Source organism: Thamnophis sirtalis, unplaced genomic scaffold, assembly GCF_051295495.1.
Source record: "Thamnophis sirtalis isolate CommonGarterSnake01/CBP01778 unplaced genomic scaffold, rThaSir2_p1.2 scaffold_5, whole genome shotgun sequence".
Taxonomy (NCBI): domain Eukaryota; kingdom Metazoa; phylum Chordata; class Lepidosauria; order Squamata; family Natricidae; genus Thamnophis; species Thamnophis sirtalis.
In genome coordinates, this window is record NW_028261385.1 from 111,396,684 (window position 1) to 111,416,114 (window position 19,431).

At 40.8% G+C, this 19,431-nt stretch overlaps 1 protein-coding gene across 10 annotated transcripts in view; it reads right to left on the reverse strand.

Moving 5' to 3' along the window:
- RIMKLB (ribosomal modification protein rimK like family member B) overlaps window positions 1-19,431 on the reverse strand; it is a 62,689-nt gene that overhangs the window by 21,040 nt on the left and 22,218 nt on the right. For all 10 annotated transcript variants that reach the window (XM_087716574.1, XM_087716573.1, XM_087716581.1 and 7 more), the window contains exons 4-5: window positions 16,258-16,488; window positions 1,587-1,673 (exon numbers count right to left, since the gene is read on the reverse strand). In XM_087716574.1, the coding sequence (XP_087572700.1) occupies window positions 1,587-1,673; window positions 16,258-16,488 (318 nt within the window). The remainder of the gene's footprint in view (window positions 1-1,586; window positions 1,674-16,257; window positions 16,489-19,431) is intronic.

The following is a 19,431-nucleotide window of genomic DNA, read 5'->3' on the forward strand; positions in this document are numbered from 1 at the left end:
TTTTCTCATTTCTCTCTCTCTGTTTTTGTCCCCTTCTCTCTCTCTCTCTCTCTCTTCACCCATCTGTGTGTCTCTTCTCTCTCTCTCTCAAAAGCCAAAGCTGGGCCGACCTGGCAAGCTCTCCTTGGGGCTCTTCACTACTCCTTTTCTTTCTTCTTGGCAACTTTTCGGAAATCCAGGCTGGCTGAGGAGTGAGCATGAGCCGCCACGGTGGCTTCACCAAAGACAACCCTCCTCCTCTTCCCACGCTGTTAGCAAGGTTGGCATTGGCCACAGCTGGTTTGGGCCAGTGTCTCGGAGCGGAGAGCAGGTCATGAGTTGGCAGGGAGCCACAGGAAAGGGGTGAAAGAGCTGCATGTGGCTTGGGAGGTTGCTGACACCCGCTCTACACATATTTTTATTTATTTATTTAATTTATTGGAATTTGTCAAATAAAAACGAGAACAAGAATAAGAGAATAAAAATACAACGACAGGGACGATAGGCACATTAGTGCACTTATGCATGTCCCCTCTACTATATAAAAACAATGAAATATGTACTTCTCCAATTCCTACACTACAGACACATTTGTACTATCCTCAACTCAGCATTACTGTATGAATGCCCAAGGGTGCACAAGACAATTTTATACTTCCCTGCTGCTTTCAGATACCATCTCTGCTACAACATAGTGTTGCAAGCTTTTGCACATTTTTGCACAGCAGCACTTAGAATAACCTGTGCCACAAATCAGTTTTAATGAAACATCTTGGTGATAATTATAGTGTTTTGTAATAGATTTAGTTTATATTTTTAATGCTCATTTATTGCTTTTTCTTTTTAGGCTTTTTAGATTTTAATGTAATTGTTATTTTTGTATTTTCTAAGTTTTTAGTTTATATTATACCCTCATGATGTTCTTTGACCATAATATAACTTGTTTGATTCCTATCTGTTAATAAGTTCTGTTTTATTTTGGAGGAGAGCCATCTTTTACTCATTTTATAAAATGACATTTAAAAATACAGTATATTACTAATACAGTAGGGCAGAGTGAGGAGTTGAAAAATATCTGAGAAGAAGGCAATTATAAACCACTTCTGTGGTTTTCCACGAAAAACCCTACATGAATACATCCATGGTTACTAAAAGTTATGTTCAACTCATGGGCATTTTCAAGAAGAATGCTTCACTAATTTATATGCAGAATCAAACAGCCCCAAAAGTTTCTCAAACTTGACAATTAAAAAAAAACATATTTTAATTGAACTGTTGGGCCAAGTTTATCAATGAATTATGTTTTGTGGTAGTTGAAAGAAAAAAAAATGTAAAATTTTATTATTATATCATTAAAGATGCAATATAGTAGTGTAGCTATATGACTTGTATAATTAGACAAAAATGTACCTAATGTTGATAAATGAATACAAATAAGTTAGGAAATGTAGATACAGCATATTCAATGTATTCTGAAAGCAGGTTGTTAATATGTCATTTTAACAATTTTTGTATTTATGATTAAGAGCACTTTTGCAGCTAAACATTTTCGAAAAAACAGCTCTCATTTAACACTATGACAATCATATACAGACTCTCACACCCACCTCTATGACCTCGTGTGTTCTTCACGACCATAGGGAACTCCAACACTTCTGCTTCATCAATCATTTTGGCAAAGTTTTCATGACCCCCTAGAAAAAAAATAGCCAAAGCTGTAAAAAGGGATACACACAAATGTGAGTTTTGGATATTTTCTTGTGGTTACAATGCAAAATGCTGTGATTCTAGACCAGTGATGTCAAACTGGCGGCCTGCAGGCCGGATAAGTCAAGTACAGGTCACATCCATCCAAGTTCCATGAAGGGAAAAAAACATCATGATACGTCATGTGACAGCAACGTGACGCAGCTGAAGCCCGTGTTCTAGACAGAAAAAAGCATATTACTCTTGAATATTCTCAGGTTACTTTCTAATATTTTCAAAAGTTTATATTAAGGGGTAAACAGGGGTGAAATCTACACATGAATTATGGCATACTTTTAATTGTGTCCTGGATAAAAATAATAATAATTTCCTAGAAATATAAAATTAGTAAATGTAAAGGTCCCCCTCGCACATATGTTCTAGTCAGTCCCAACTCTAGGGGGCAGTGCTCATCTCCGTTTCAAAGCCAAAGAGCCAGCGCTGTCCAAAGTCGTCTCCATGGTCATGTGGCTGGCATGAATAAGTGCTGAATGCACATGGAACGCTGTTACCTTCCTACCAAAGTTGGTTCCTATTTTTCTACTTGCATTTTTGTGTTTTCGAAATGCTAGGTTGGCAGAAACTGGGGCAAGTAATGGGAGCTCACTCCGTTACACGGCGCTAGGAATTCAAACCACCAAACTGCCAACCTTTCTGATCAACAAGCTCAGCATCTTAGCCACTGAGCCGCCGTGTCCCTGTAAATATAAAATTAGCTTACATTATATTGGTACAAGATATAGCTTTTCCACTTGCAATTTAGCTCTGCCTAAGAACAGAGCTAAAATGAGTGTAGGACCATTAGAAGATGATACATTATTAACATTTCAAAATCCCGTTGTTATTATAGATATATTTACATCTGAATGAATTTGGGAAATGTAGTGGATTACAAATAAATTGGGAAAAATCAGGAGTGATGTTATATAACCATAGTAAAGAAGAAGTGGATGTATTGAAAGGAAAATATAAATTAAAATTAGTAGATAGTATTAAATATTTAGGTATTGACATCCCCCAAAATATTCAAGAGTTAAAGAAAATAATTTATGAAAAGTTAAAGAAAGATATAAAAGATAAAATACATAAATATAGGAAAGTAAAATTATCATGGTTTGGAAGAATTGCAATGATAAAAATTAGTAAATTTACTAAAAATTAACTTTTTGTTTTGGATGATCCCAATTAAATTTTCGGATCAAGAATTAAAGCAAATACAGAGGTTGCTGGAGGTGCATTGTAATGGAGGTAAGAGAGCTAGAATATGTAAAGCATTATCGTATGAACCATTAAAAAAGGGTCAGCTGGGTCTTCCAAATGTTAGAAATTATTGGGTAGTTAATCAATTAAAGGTGGTCCTAGATATTATAGCATCACCTAGAGATTTAATATGGAGGAATATAGTTGAAAGAATTAAGAAGAATAGAAACATAATGATTTAAAAATGATATCTAAAAAATTGCTAAGAGGATTCAAAATACCTTTTTAAACTTTTTGATAGAACTATAGAATAAACGGAGATACTGGTTAATGCCAGGAATTTCTCCTTTAACACTGGTGGTGGAAATAGAGAAATTCCCTAAGATTGAATTGAAAGAATTGATTAGCAAATTAAAAAAAAATCAGAGACATAAATGGGAAGACTGGAAGAACAAGAGAAAGAATATAATACAACTAAAGAATGTTTTATCGAATATTAAATTAAATTAGTTGAATTTAATACAATTAGAGAAATGGATAAAAATGGAAGAAAGATTTGAAAAGAAAGATAGACAGCTAACAAATTTTGATTTGAAATGATTATAAAAGAATGTGAAGTGAGTGAAGAATATATAGGTAAAGGAAGAATTGGGAAAATATATAGAATATTAACTGAATTTAAAGATCAGGCAAAAGGTCTAAAATTAATTTGTGAGTCAGATTTAGGAGAAATAAATGATACTGATTGGAAAAATATTTGGAATAGAATATATAAGAGTATGTAGAGTTAAGGAAAATGGATATAAAATGATATGGAGGTGGAAATCTAACACTACGTAAATTAAATCAAATAGATGTTAAATATACAAATATATGTTGGAGGTGTGAGAAAAAGGTTGGAACATATGAACATGTCGTGGAATTGTGATAGTGCATAGTAAATTTTAAAAAGAGATGATTAAAGTAAACAATTATAATGAAATATGGGGGGATTTTATAAAAACAGTGTTAGTGGAAGGCAAAGGGAATAAACCTACTCAAGAATATATGTTGTTTTGGAGGGGATAAGGGCACAATTGGAATATATTGTATATATTTTAGTTGATATAGAAGAAGAAATATAAGTAATAAAAATAGTCTGCCGGGGGTGTATGCACTGTAATATTTGTATTTTTTTTGTATTTGAATTTATATGTTTGTATTATTTGTATTAAAAAAGAAAAAAGAAACCTGAGGTGTGCTCTCCCCTGAGGCCAACTCCTTCCCCTGTTCCTGAGCCATTTATGGTGGAAGGTGAACAATATTTTGAACTTAAGGAAATCTTGGACTCCCGTACACGTACTCCCGTGATGTGGAAAGTTTTTCTAGCTACCCAAAACAAATGGGTTAATCCCCACCATATTAGAACTCTAAATTAATCAAATGGTTTTATAACCAATATCCTAATAAACTTAAATGAGACATAACAAAGTTTCCTTCTTTTGGGAGGGCAGCATGCCAGGTCCCCTGCTGGGACGCTGCCATTCTAATGCAGCAGGAGGATATTGAGGTTGCATTCTCTGCATGCTTTCCTTTTTGCTTGTATCCGTGTAGGATTTAGGGAGGGGGGCTATCCTGAAAACAGATGAGCTTCCTCCCCACTGGTCCTAGCCTGACACCAAGGTCGCTATGCCCTGTAGTTCCCTGGCATGAAGCTGCACTCAGGGAACTATCTTCAGGCAAGAAATCATAATGCCGAGAAGCTGTGATAGTTTGACAATCGGTACTGATCTGGTCCGCCTGCACAAACGAATTCTGTTCTTGAGATTGCGTAGATGGTCTGGCGAGAGGAACATCTGGCAAGATATCGAGTCTATGATGGTGCCGAGGTGTTGAATTCAACAAACTCCAGTGTCAAACCGAACCTGACCGTGTTCTAACCCAGGCATCAGTAATTGTAGCATCCCACTGGTTAGCGAAAAAACGTAACCTGCCTCCAATGGGGAACTGATCCTGAGAGGGATTATGATCTGCGGTAGTATCAGTTACCACCCCCAGCCCCCGAAAGGGACGTTTAGATTGGTTCCCCCTCTGCTGTCGATACTGTGGCTGCCTAGGTAACTGAAAGAATCCCCCCTGTAGGCAAAAACCCGAGGGAGAGTACTCCGATTGCCAGGAGGGGCCCCCATATTCCTGGGCACGAAAGGGCTGCCTTCTAGGGTAGGGTGCTGGGTGTGAGAACCCCCTCCTGGGGTTGGAGGGAAGAATTTTGCGTTTATCCTTACCCTCAATCAATAGGGGAGTGAGAGAATCCCCAAATAGGGTGCCCCCCACATATGGTTCAGGTGCCAGGCACCACTTATGTTTGACATGTTTGTCACTGTCGCAGCCACAACAGTCTGTGCGAGGCCACCAATGATGCCATTGCTCTGGAGACGAACCGAGTAGCGCTCAAAGTGATGTCTGAAGTAAATTGTACAGCAACTACTTTATTCAAAACGGGCTCTTGAATCACCGGCCGGAATCTGCTCTTGCAGCTGTTGTAACCAGCAAAGGCTCGAGCGGGAGAAAAAGGACGCTGCCGTCGAGGCCCGTACTGCCCAGGCAGCTGCCTGGTGGTCCTGTTGGAGGACCTGGTCCGCCTGCCTATCCTCTGGCTTGAGGATGTCCTCTTGCGCCCCTGGCATTGTGGTGTTAGTATACAAAGCGGCAATAGGGGGATCGATTGTGGGCCACAACAGTGACTTGTCGAGAGGCTCGGCAACATTGTAAAACTGCCTGTCATTGGCTGGTCCAGATGTAGGAGTAGACCATTGTCGGCGAATCGTGTCCACAAACAATTGTGCAGCCGGGATGACATCAGCTTCCATCTTGTGCTCAGTGAACCACACACTTGTTGACTGAGCCTGCTGAGTGGGCTCCTTTGCCCCTTGATCCCCAACCAAAGAAGAGGCCTTGGCCTTGCACAATAGGGGGGTAAACATTGGACGGAAAGAGGCTGGTATAGGTGGGCTTGTCGGGAGCGGTTCCCTCCTCTTCTGATAGGTAGGCCTCCCTGATCTCCCCCTCTGAAGCTGGAGAGACGCAGCGGTCAGACTCAGGTGGTGGAGGCTGGGCCATAACCCCCCCTCGTGTGGGAAGGTGCCCGAGGAGCTCCCACCTGTTGGCCTGCAGCCTTCTCCTTCAATCCTGCCACGATGCTGTTTTATAGCCTCCGCTACAATGTCTTGGAACCCTGATGTCATCACTGGCACAGCGGAAGGGGGGTACATGGTTGCTAAGGGTGTCACAGTCCCCTCTGGACGAAGGCCAGCTGCGGTAGGGGTGAAGGTGGCTTCTGCACTGTGACCTTGCCAACGAGTGTCTGAACACAGTCCTGACATATTGATGGGCAATATAGGGTCGAATGGACCTTGACACGTTTGCAGTTGAAGTGGAAGTGAAACTGGGTGGCTAGGGGCCCGTGGCTCCTTATCTGGGTGGTGGGCAGGAAGCCCTGCGGTCTCAGAGTGCTTGCTCTTGGATGAGGCCTTATGGGGTTTTTTGGTCTTTGACCCCTTACTGCCAGAGGAATAGCCCTTGCTGGAACCAGTGGTCCCCTGGGAGACAGCCAGCCTGGAGGGGGATAGGGCAGCCTGGGCCACTGCAAGGAGCCCTTGGTCAGCTTCCATTGCGCTCCTGCCAGCCTCTGGGTTTCCCAGATCAACCACGCTGCTGTTGGCCATATGGTAAGCAGAGAGGCTCAAGACAAAATGACTGCCACGGTGTGGCTCCACCCACCTTCTAAAATGGTGTTTGCGCTCTTTTGAAGCCACCCATTGGGCCTGTCAGTGCTGCAGGTCGCACTGCCGCTCTCGGCACTTCGGCGCCTGGCTGCCTGTTATTTTAGGAGCCTCCTTGTGGCTCCATGGCCGCCTGCCTTGCCCAGTGCTTCCGTGCCTTATCCAAAGCCTCGCTGAGGCAGGAAGCGGAGGCGTGTCCGATTGGTGCTGCCCTGCTGCCGCGCAGCAAATGGCTTCTTCTCCAACTCAGGAGGCTGCTAGGGCCCAGGAGATAATTTCCTCAGTTCGCAGCAGCAGATTGTTTGTCATTGGGGCGAATTGAGCAGCGTGGGGAAGAATTAGCTCCCAGCCAGAGCAAGGGAAAACTTCGTGCGTGCCTGCAATTAGCAGCCTTGCAGGCAGTCAGGCTTCAGAGCCCTGAATCTGGCAGTACTCACAGTCAATGAAAGCAGAAATTTTGAATTAAGCAGGTTCGTAGCAATATATATGAGATGGAAAGGATAACACGACCGTCCCAGAGTGGACTGAGTCAGAAACTGGGTGGTACCACTCATGGAGGCGGGTCATATAGGGGTTAATTAATTAGTAATCGGACTCAGTCCGATCAGAGCAAGAACAGTGTCATCCCATGCATGGATGTATCTCCACCCTTACTGAGAACTAATAAAAAGCCTTGAATGTTATAGTGGCAGTGTTTACAAGTTGGAAGAATGCCGCAACAGGAAAAAGAAATTTTAACATTGCAAATGATTATGTTTGAAATTCAAAAAATATTAGTAGTAACAGAGAAAATTGAGAAGATTGAGAATATAGAACACGAAACAGAAAAGTTTGATGGAAAAATTGAGGATATTTATCAAATGAAGAAAGTTAAGGACAAAGTTCTAAAAGTTTAAGAAAAAAATTACCAAAGAGATAAGAAAATTGTGGATACTGACAGAAAACTGAGCGTGGTTGGAAATGGCAAGAGTGGAATATGGAAAGGGGAGATAGATAGACTGGAACTCTACCCCAGATTTCAAAGTATAGAAGAAAAGAGAAAAATTGGAGGTAAGGAGAGAAATCTTGATAGAAGCACCAGTGATTACCAAAGGCAAGCTGATGGAAAGAGCAGATGGAGGGTTTCAAGTTTTCATAAGATACGAAATGAACTACAAGTTGCGAAGAGACGTCCATACAAGACTTACCAAGAAAGTAATCAAAATACAAACGCTACAAATGGCAAGAGAAATAAGACTGCACTATTACTGTAAAGATACAAGTCTATTAACCAAACATCCAAGCTGAAAGCTCCTCTGAAAAATGTCCAATGTTGAGTCAAATACTGTCTGATCTTCAGGAGAAAAGAAAGGGAAAGAACTCATGTTTCGTTATCTCTTAAATTTCATAATCTTTAGATGGGTGTAATTTTTTTTTGCAATTTTTTTAATTTACATTAAACAAACAACACAAAAAAGAATCATCTTACATTACATCTTGTAGAAAGTGTGCCAATTGGTTACAAATAACTTTCGTGAATCTCTTCCACAGTCATTGCTTATATTCATATCAGATATCAAAAATTCTTTATGAATCTTACTGTCAACATGGCATAATTCTCATTTGACTGAAGTTGTTTTAATGTCCTTTTGCCTAAAATAATCCATAGTTAAAAACACAACCACCTGATGGCATTTCATTAATTATTACAAAAATCATCCAATAACTTTAAGCCTTTATAACATATTCTAAATAAAGATTAGTTAACAAAGTTTCTAAGCCTTTTTTTCCAAGTCACTATTTGCAATTTATATTCAAATTCCTTATGTTAAACCAGTACATATGTATATCATTAACTATATCTCTTATCATTTCATTATTATCATTAATATTTGTTAACAAAATCATTTACTATTTATATCCAACTTCCTCACATCCAGCCAACACAAATATGTACCTTGTTGCCATTATCAATTATTTATTTAACATAGCAATCTAAAAATTAATAAATTACTACTTAGTAATCACCAGACTTAGCTACTTTTGTATTATCAACTTTCATATATCAACCTGTGTCCTTCCAATAGGCATATAGTCTTATTTCTTTGCCATTTGTGGAATTAATCTTCTGTTTATTTCCTTAGTAAGGTTTTTATGGACATCTCTCCACACCTTGTTACTTGTTGCATCTCTCGGGTAAACTTGGCGCCCTCCATTTGCTACTTTAATTAATTTATCTTTGAAATCAATTGTGCTTCTGGTAAGGTTTCTCTCCTTAAAACCATCATTTTTTCCCTTTTTTCTTCTTCTGGGCCTTTGGGGTGGAGCTCCAGTCCAACAAATTCCCTTTTCCATACTCCCATATTTTCACTTTCAACCACATTCACTCCACAAATCAAATAATCAGTTTTCTTATTTTTGTATTCATTTTTCTCTTCAATTTTTGGTGCTCCATCTCCATTATTTTTTTCTAGTAAAAACAGTACCTTCTTCTCAATTCTCCCAGTTACCTCCAGTAAATTTTGAATTTCATCCCAAATACTTTGCAAAATTAAAGTTTCCTCTTCTGAAAATTGATCCATATTTCCAAATTGTAAATTGCTGCCACTCTAGCTTTCCAGACTTTTTTTATATTTAACTTAAACCCAAGATCATTTGTAATCTTCACAAGAAAGAGGTTCTGTTTTTTTCTCTCTCCCAGTGCCGATAAAGCTCTAAAAGGACACCTGTGTAAACACTTCATGCCCTTGGCTCTTATCACTTTTATTTACGGAACTCTGAAGTAGAGAAACAGTAAGATCAAAGGAGAAACAGGAGAAAATGCGTAGTTTCAGAAACTCTAGCCTCCAGCCTCCGAGCGGCAGTATTGCTTCCTTTCACTCTCTAATGTTGTCTCAGGCTTAAGGGAAACAAAGTTCTTAAATGGAATTTAATAGCAAATAGTAGAAACTTTTGTTAAAATAGAGAAGGAAATTTTAATCCTTAAATTGAAAAGTAAAGCAACAAAAAATAAAAGAAAAAAAATTGGTCCGTTCACTTTAAAAAGAGGAGAAAAAAAGTTGCAAGCACTTCAATCCGCAAAGTATAATTACTAAAAAGAAAAAATATATACTATCCAAAACAATCCAATGCAGGTTAATTTTGCCGCTTACTTCTTCTGCTTAAGCATTTAATTTATCTTAAAAAGAGAAATTTTGGGGGGAAGTCTTTTTCAAAACAGAAAGGATTCCTCACCAAATGGACGCACTTTCTCTTTCCGCTTTCCTTCCATTCCGGAGCTGTCCCAACTTCATCAGCCTAGACTGCCTTTTGTCGCCAGCTTGAAAACCTTCTCTTGGATCAATCAGGGATTTTGCGGGGTTCCTGAGATCAGCAAGACGTAGTCTTCCTGTTCACCATCTCTTCGGGACGGTTTAGGTCCGATTGGACCACCCAGCAGCAAAAGTATAGGCGGCAGTCTCAGAACATCAAGACCGCTCGTCCATTCCATCGTGATTTTGGCTCCTCCTCTCCGGGTGTTATATTTTAAAAATCCATTCTCTGTGATGGCCCGGAAGAGGCAGAAATTCAATGTTTGTCATCCATTCTGGCTAGCTCTGCTCCCGACACTTCAGGTTTTAACAAACTACAATGAAAGATGGGGTGGACTTTAAGAAGTGGCTTGGGCAGGTCTAACTCTATTGTAACAGGGTTAGTGATGCATTTAATCAGGAAAGATCCAACAAACCTGGATCCCAACTTCTTAGAAGGTTGCAATGACTGTAGATAGTGTGTGGACAGGTAACTTTGATCCCCCATGTTAAACTTCTTTGGCTCAATTCTTTTCTTGTCCATTTGACATTTATAAGCCTCTCTAGCAGCAGTAAGTGCTTTACGTACAACTGTTTGTAACTGGCTATCCAGTCTTTCAGTGAGGAGATCACTGGATCCTTGGTAAGTAACTCGGGCATAGGCTTGAAGTCCTCACTGGATGCAATTCGGAAAAGGGTTAAATTAGTACTACTATAAACAGACTTGTTTTAAGCCACTTCTGCAAACTGTAAAAGGTCTGTCCAGTTGTCTTGTTGATAGTTGAAGGACCTATGGTACTGTTCACTTGTTCACATCACCTATTCATTTCCGGATGATGACTAGAACTAAGTCCCTGATCAGTGCCTAATCAATTCAAAAAGGCCCACCAAAGCCTTTTTCAATTCAGAGGTAAATTGAACCCCTCTATCTAATATATGATACATTGGGGTGCTCCATGTAGCCAGTAGATGTGATGTAAAAACAGCTTAGTGAGTCCCTGAACCGTGGCTATTCTTTGGCATGGGGCAAAGTGCACTTGTTTTGAAAATAGGTCTGTCACCACCCAGATTACTGTATTCCCCATGCTTTTGGGGAGTTATATGATAAAGTCCATAGTCATCTCTCTCCAGAGTGCTGACGGCTCCGCCACAGTCTGAAGCAGTCCCTGTGCTTTACCCTTTCTCTGCTTAACAGATGCACACACAGGGCAACTGGACACCATCAACCCTGGAGCCACCTTTGAACATCTTCAGAGTTGCCACAGCAAGGCTGGCTGGAGCTGTGGGAAAAGGAGGGGGGAGTAGAGATAGCTGGGGTAATATGTAGCCAAAATAACATTCTTTCTTCTGGGAACCAAGGGCACTCTCACCAGCCCCTGGAAGGGCATAGATGGGAGGCATCTGGGATGGAGAGACTTGATTGGGGTATGTGATGGTTGAGTGCGATAGGGGTGCGGGGGAGAGAGATCTTTGGATTTTGAACTGGGTGGGGAAATCCCAGGGGACTTCAGATTTGAGTTTTCACCAGGTATGTATGACATGCCTAATAAATCTATACATTGATGAACCCTGCCTTGGAGTTTTGATTTCCTATGGGCTGTTACTTGGAACCCTGACAGACACAGAGCTTTCAATATCTTTTTTAAAGGAGGGCCACCAGAATTGTCATTTTATCAGATGCAATGTCTTTACAAATTCAAAATGTCCTGCCACTTTCGAATCATGGCATGTCTTCATAATCAGGAGTCTTTGGCTAGTTGGCACATACAGTTTTGCTCCCACCCAAGCCAGTGGCAGGGGCTCAGTGGCTAAAACACTGAGTTTGTCGATCAGAAGTTCGGCAGCTCAGCGATTTGAATCCCTAGTGCCACGTAACGGAGTGAGTTCCCGTTACTTGTCCCAGCTTCTGTCAACCTAGCAGTTCAAAAGCGTGTAAAAATGCAAGTAGAAAAATAGGGACCACCTTTGGTGGGAAGATATCAGCATTCCGTGTGCCTTTGGTGTTTAGTTATGTCGACCACATGACCACAGAGACGTCTTCGGGCAGTGCTGGCTCTTCAGCTTTGAAACGGAGATGAACACTGCGCCCTAGAGTTGGGAATGACTAGCACATGTGTACGAGGGGTAGCTTTACTAATACCTTTATCTTTAAGCCAGTTCATCCTGAATGGAGCAGATATTACCATGGTTACAGAACCATTCATCATCTGTTAGCGCTGTTTTTTAGGGCAAAGGCCTCATCGCTGCTGGTACCTTTCTTTCTCCTGTGCTCTGGTGGTTACTTGGGATGCCAGTGACACAATGGGAACACTGGTTAGAATATTTGTGTTTTGGAGCAATTGTATTATGGCATCCATGATGGGGCATCAGCTAGAAAATCCTGAAAGTGTTGCACTCAACATGCTTGTTTAGGGGAAAGATTATGAGAAGTTTTCAACGCTTCCAGGTTTTCATGATCAGTCCATACCTGGAAAGGGAGTTTGCTCCCTTCTAAAAAGTGTTTCTAGGAAAGGAGTGTCCATCTTACAGCATAAGCCTCCTTCTCCCATATAGCCCAATGCTCCTCAGGTTCCAACAGTTTCTTCCCAATTCAAACCTCCCCCTCTTTCAAGTCCACCGGCAGCCAATACAATGCTGTCTAAGTGTTTTGAGAACTCCAAGGAGTTAGCTTGAAGGCAGTGTATCCCCAGGATGCAGTAATGGTGTCAGGCTAGAACCTGCTGGAAGGAAGGCCATCTGTCTTCAGGATAGCCCCACCTCCCTAAATGCCATGTGGTTACAGTAAAAGCGAAAGCATGCAGAGAATGCAATCCCAATAGCCTCCTCCCCCCCCCCAACAGAATGGCAGAGTCCTAGCAGAGGACCTCTCAAGAACTTTAAATGTTCTCACTGCCAAGAAATTTCTGCTTAGTTTATTGGATTTCTTTTTAAGGAGCTTCACATGCTTCTGATCCTACTCTCAGGTACTTTGACAGTCCTCTGTGACAATCATTCAATTACTTGAAAACAGGTATTCCCCCCCCCCCAATCCTTCTCTTTGCTATGCTAGACCAGAGGTGTCAAAATCAATTTCACTGAGGGCCACATCAGGGTTGTGTTTGGACTTGGCGGGATGGGGTGGGCATGGCCAGCTCAATGTCACTCGTGTCGGGGCACCTGTTGTGGCCTGAGCTCTCTTCCAGTGAAATTGGAAGTCTTACTATTTCCAGGGTAGCTCTGCAGGCCACATCTAAGCACCCCATGGGCCAGATCAGGCTCCTGGGCCTTGAGTTTGACACCCCTGGGCTAGACATATCCGGTTCCCTTAACCGTTCATTTCATGATTTAGCTTTCTAGCTCTTTTCTGAACTCTTTCTATGGTTTTAACATCTTTTTTGTATCTTATGGCTAGAATTGGATGCAGTACTCCAAGTGTGGCCTCACTAGTGCAGTATAAAATTTCTCATGATTTTGATGCTATCTCGCTGTTGATGCAGCCTTGGTCGTTTTTTGCAGCTGCAACCCACTGCTGGCTCATACTAAATCCCTCTCAGTTATATATAACACATATAATATTTGCTCTTCAACAATTCCATCATTCTGTATCACAAGCACATCATTAGGGAAAAAATGCTTACTGTGTTAAAGAACAAACTTCTAGATTGCTATCTACTGTTGTGTCACTTGAGTTTATAGATGTACAGTTTTTTCAGCTGTTAACGTAAAATTGGAGATATTACACTTGATCTTAGTCAAAAGGCTGAGAAATTATATGGGAGAAGAGATAGCACTTTTTTCACGGGCAACAACGGAAAATAGGAAGACAATAAGTTGATATGGGTTAAGCTGACTGGCTAAAGGAGAAGGAATGAGAAGGCTGGAAAAGCATTTCCAGCAGAACATGGCTCCTTCCTTGTAGCTTATCTTTTGGTCTGCTATAGATCTCAGTTTTATACTTGGAATGCTTTCTAAGTCAGAAGAAACTTCCCTGGGAAAGGGGAAGCTCTGGAAATCAACCCTTCTGCACCCCTGGATAGCTGGACACTCTCAGAGTGCTTCTTCAAGAAGAAGTAATCCAATGATTCTCTGGCTGGGGGCGGTGTAACCAAGAAGCAAGTTCACTGTGGAAGAACCAGCTGTTTAAAACAGACAATAAAGTGTGCCACCAGTTCTTAGACACTATCTTTTTGCATATTTACTTTTCCTATCAAAAGAGGCTTCCTCTGACTGCAGACTGCTTTTTCCTTTTTGTTGAACTATCATCATTTTGAAGCTCTGTAACTTTAAGATGGCAAGGAGGGGAGGAGTTGGTGTATCCGAGGCAAAATAAAAAAAGCTGGAAATCACTGTGGAAACTACTCTTGAAATTTTTGGATTTAAATATTTTAGAGGACTTTATATCTTTAATTGACTCTGCTGAATTTTTTTTAAAGGACTGTTTAAATCATGTTTTGATATTGATATGAGGAGGGGAATAAACAGTTCCGATTTTATTTGCTTTTGATTGGACTAGTTGTGTGAGGCAGAGATTAAGTTCTTTTTTTGCAGCTTATAATACAGTGGTGTTGTTTTACCACAAGAGGGAGCCAAAAGCCTGTAATATTGGTAATCCTTTTAAATTCTTCAGTAGCATCATATAACCCATTAATTTCATGTTATAAATTTACAAGTCTAAAACTCAACTTTAAAATCTAAGCTCTAGTTACACTGTGATGGCATGGCTACATGTTAGATGATGGAGAAAATTGGGGGGGGGAGGGAGAAAAGAAGAAAAGAAGGTGGTAACTGGAGAACCAAGATGGATTATAGGCAGCACTGGCTGCTAAAGCTTTGTTAGTTCCAGAAGAAATTAGGGTCAAGACAAGAAATAGAAGCAGATGAAATCAGAAAATTGCCAAAGTAGGAATGGGAGGGGACAAAAAGAGGCATATCTTCCTCATGTGATGGCTATCATGAGGCTAGAGAAAACTACATCTTACCAGTATATGAAAGATTGCTAGCCAATATAAATGAACAGAGCATAGAATAACAAATTTGGAAGGGAATTTGGAGGTCTTCTAATCCAACCCTATGCATATTTAATGCTATTCCTTGGATTTAAATGGAGAGGGAATATATGTACACCAGGGACGTGCAGTCAGGGGAGGCAGGGCCTCACCACTGTCATCATGAAAAGAAAAAAATGTAAAAGGAAAAAGGCTGAGGTAGTTGCTGCCAGAGTCACAGTGGATGACTCTGCTTAGTGCTTAACTGTGTAAAAAAGCCACTAAAAAGTGCCCTCTACAGGGGGCGGCAGGAGAATGAGGTGCCTCATTTAGTCTGACTTTATGATCACTTGAGCAGAGCTAAGCAAGGGTTAAAAGCCGAAAAATTCCTTATGTAGATGAGGCACGTGATTCTCTTGCCTCCTGTAGAGGGCGTTTTTTAGAGGCTTTTTAGAGGCTCTGGAAGCAGCTAGCTCAGTCTGACCTCAAAGCTCATGCCTTTTTCCTTTTACATTTTTTTTCTTTTCATGATGGCAGGCAAGAACAGAGTTGAAATCCTCTCTGAAACAGCTGGAAAAGGTGCGTGTGTGGGGAGGGGAGAGGAATTCAAAAAGTTTGATTGCATGCAGAGCCACATTGCCTTTTCAAACACACACACACACACACACAGCTGGATAAAAGTATATAAGCCCAGCTTCACTGATTACAAGTTTGAAAAGGCAACATGGCTCCACCTGCAATCAAAGGCTCGGATCGGAAGGCAGCAGGGGAATTGGGGGGGGGGGGTGTATGGCAGAGGAGCTGCTTTCAAGCCATTGGAAAATATATCCAATCCAACATCTGTGTTTGTATTTGTTTGAGAGTGAGTGAGTGAGTGAGTGAGTGAGTGAGAGAGGGATCCAACTTCTCTGTGTGCGTGTGTCTGTTTGAGAGAGAGTGGATTGAGAGAGAGAGGGAGGAAGAAGGGAGAGGGAGAAGAAAAAGAATGAAGTAAAACTTATTTCACAAAGGAGAAAAAATGCTGTCGCTTTAAATCGGAACTGAGCATGCCTGGCTATGAAATTCTGGGAGTTGAAGTCCACAAGTCTAAAAAAAATTGAAACACCTGTGTCAGTGCCTCACTAGCCATAAACCTCACCGCACGTCACTGATGTACATATACACACAAACACATGACAAACTCTCAGTTGCAGGAAGCTGCTTGTGCTAAAACTAAATTACTAGGGATCTGTATGTTGGATTATTTCCTGTCAACACAAAATCTGATGAAGCACTTAATATTAGTTTCAGTTAATATTTCACAAGTGGATAATAATTGTAGAGTTTTTCTTGGCTTACCATAAGAAAAGGTGTCTGGAAGAGGCACACCGTGACCAGCCAATTCTTGGAATGTCCAGAACTTGTTGACACAATTAAGTATGGCTTGTGGACGGTTCATTAGCCGGCAGCCCATCTTCTCCAGATGGCGAAGGACTGTAATATCACTATCACTCTGCACCCATGGGGTTGGTACACGAACCACTACTACTTGCGGGTAAGCAGTGATGAGTTCCCCACTGACCCGAAGACCTGCAGAAAAGAGTAACAAAAAGATGCAAATTTGATTAAAATCATAGTTAATAAAGAAAAAGCACTATATTTAGTATATTAGAATGGTATATCCAGCCCCTTTAACTTTTGGGAAATGACACATAGATGTAACACTATATCATGCCCCATTGCATTAGGTTTTACATGATTTTCACACAAACACCAAAGGTCCTGGTGGTCTGCATAAATAAAAACACTATAAATTATGTACTATGTATACTACAGTATAGATCAGCAGTCCCAATCTTTCTGGCACCAGTTTCAGAAGAAACATTGTCTTTCACAGACCAGGGGTGAGTGGTATGGTTTTGTACACAACCTAGATCCCATGCATGCAGCTGAAGCTTCACTTGCTCGTCTGCCATTTGCGCAGCCCAGTTCCTAACAGGCCATGGACTAATACTGGTACCAGGGATTGGGGACCCCACAGTATCTACTGCACTTAGTATATAAAGTATATATACACACACACACACTATATCCTCTCTCTCTGTGTCTTGAATGAATTAAAACACAAGCCAGTTATACGACACTGGGACTCTTAAAAAAACATAACTTAGAACTGCTCTGTTTTCTTCCAAGCTCAGAACAACATTTTCAAGTACAGTGTGTTCTTTTCTGAGTCTGGTATCTTTGAAATGGCAATTTTCAATTTTGAACATTTTGAACTTTGAACTATCTATATACTGATATTTGGGGAATTTTCTGTTATTCAGTAGTAAATATTGTATCTGAACATGAGCCCCTGACTTTTTATTACTTCTTTTCCTTTTTAAGAAATGGTATTTTGTTGAATTGTGTTGTGTAGTCCTTGGTGCTCTCTGAACTTTACAGTTTGCTTTTATTACTCAACCATATAACATCTTCAGCACTCAACTGAATTTTATTGTATTCTTCAATTGCTGTATTATGGTTAAGGTGGTCATACCCTCCAGTCCTTTTTTTTTGCCTTTTTAAAGTTTGAATACTAGCGTAATATTTTATACATTCCCCTTAATATGTAGACAATTAAATCTGTGAAGGTTATGTGTCAATAGTCTTTCCAATTCCACTGCTTATTTTTGTTTTTACAAAGCTCTATGCAAGGTCAAGAAAGAACATTTTTTTGTCTTGCACAAAATTTAGTTTAAAACTTCTTATTCACCAGCCTTCTTATAAAAAGTAAAGGGTGAAGAAAGGGGAGTATTATAGCTTTCATTCTTCTTTCATGCACTTCCATGGACTAACTGAGGGTATGTGAAATAAAGTAGGAAATCCTACTAATGGTAGTGGTGCAAAAACTTTTTTTGGAAAAACAACAACAAGGTGAATAGGAAATCTTCAAATTTGAGAAGAATTTGATGTCAGGGTTCCAAGTAAATGAAAGAAGACTCCGAGGCTTGAGTTTCCTGAAAGTTCCATTTTATTAGAGATATATTGGCACACTGGGAAAACCCAAATCTGAAAGTTTCCAGGTTTTTCCCACCCAAATGAAAGTTCAACTCCCTGCCCAGCACTCACAGTGCCTGATTAGACATGGTCTAATCAGGCACTGTCCCAACTGGAGATGCCTCCCAGTCACACCACTCCAGGTGCAGGGCAAGACGTCCTTGACTTTGAGAAAGGAATGTCATTTTGACTATATCTATCACACTCCATTTGGATCCCCCCTCCCAAATTCCCACAGCATTAAATGTGGCAGGTCTGAAGGCCCAACGCAAAAGATGGTTTCGAGGCCTGACATTTGAGTTATTGGGGGGGGGGGGGCAGTGAAGAAAAGATTGAGAGCCACTGATCTAGTCTGAAGAATAGAAAACATTGCTCCATTAGATCTCATAGGAGGACATGATCTAGATTTTCATTGATTACAGAATATCATGTAGTGGCAGCGTTACCTCTAAGCTGTGCGCATGCGCGGCCGCGCAGGTAACAAAAAACACCACGAACAAGTTTCAAACTACAGCACAGTGTTTTTTAATATCTTTAAATGTGACTAAAAATATCCCCCCTCCCTCCCTTCTCTCTCTGCACCGAAATCTCTCCTCCATCTGGTGATTGGTGAAATCAAGGAAGACTCTGCCCGGAGATAGATGAGAAGAAGGGAGAATTCCCATTGGTCTTCTAGGGCTTTGTTAGTTCCTGGGGAAAATGGGATTCGCTGGTTGTAGCCTGCGTTTCTCTGCACATCCGGGGTTTCTCAGGCATTGCCTCATCTGAAGCCCCGTTCTGGGCTCAGCCTTTTTTCTGCGATCCCTTTGCTTTGGGGAGAGAGGGAAGCAGCGTGGGATTGGACTGCCTGAGCCAAAGGGGTCCACGGGATCTTGAGACTTGATTTTTGAGCAGTACCAATCCTTTCCACTCTTTCTTTTTCCTTTCTGTCCTTCTAACTTCCTTTCTTTTTCCTTTCCTTTCTCTTTGCCTTTCCTTCTTTTCAATTTCCTTTTCTTTCTCCTTTCCTTTTCCCTTTCCCTTTCCTTCTTTTCCATTTCTTTTCTTTCTCCTTTCCTTTCCTTTTCCTTCTTTTCCATTTCCTTTCTCTTCCCCTTTCATTTCTCCTTTCCTTTCCTTCTTTTCCTTTTCCTTTCCTTTTTCCTTTCCTTTTTCCTTTCCTTCTTTTCTATTTCCTTTCTCTTTTCCTTTCCTTTCTCCTTTCTTTTCCTTTTTCCTTTCCTTCTTTTCCATTTCCTTTTCTTTTTCCTTTCCTTTCTCTTTTCCTTTCCTTTCTTCTTTCCCATTTCCTTTCCTTTTTCCTTTCCTTCTTTTCTATTTCCTTTCCTTTTTCCTTTCCTTTCCTTGTTTCCCATTTTCTTTCATTTCCCTCCCCCTCCCTTCCCTCACTCCCTTCCTGGGGGTCTGAGGGAGAGGGACCCTTTTCCTCCCTGCCCCACTCCCAACATCTGCTCTGATGGCAATTATGGCTAAAAAAAATTCAGGTGCTCAGGC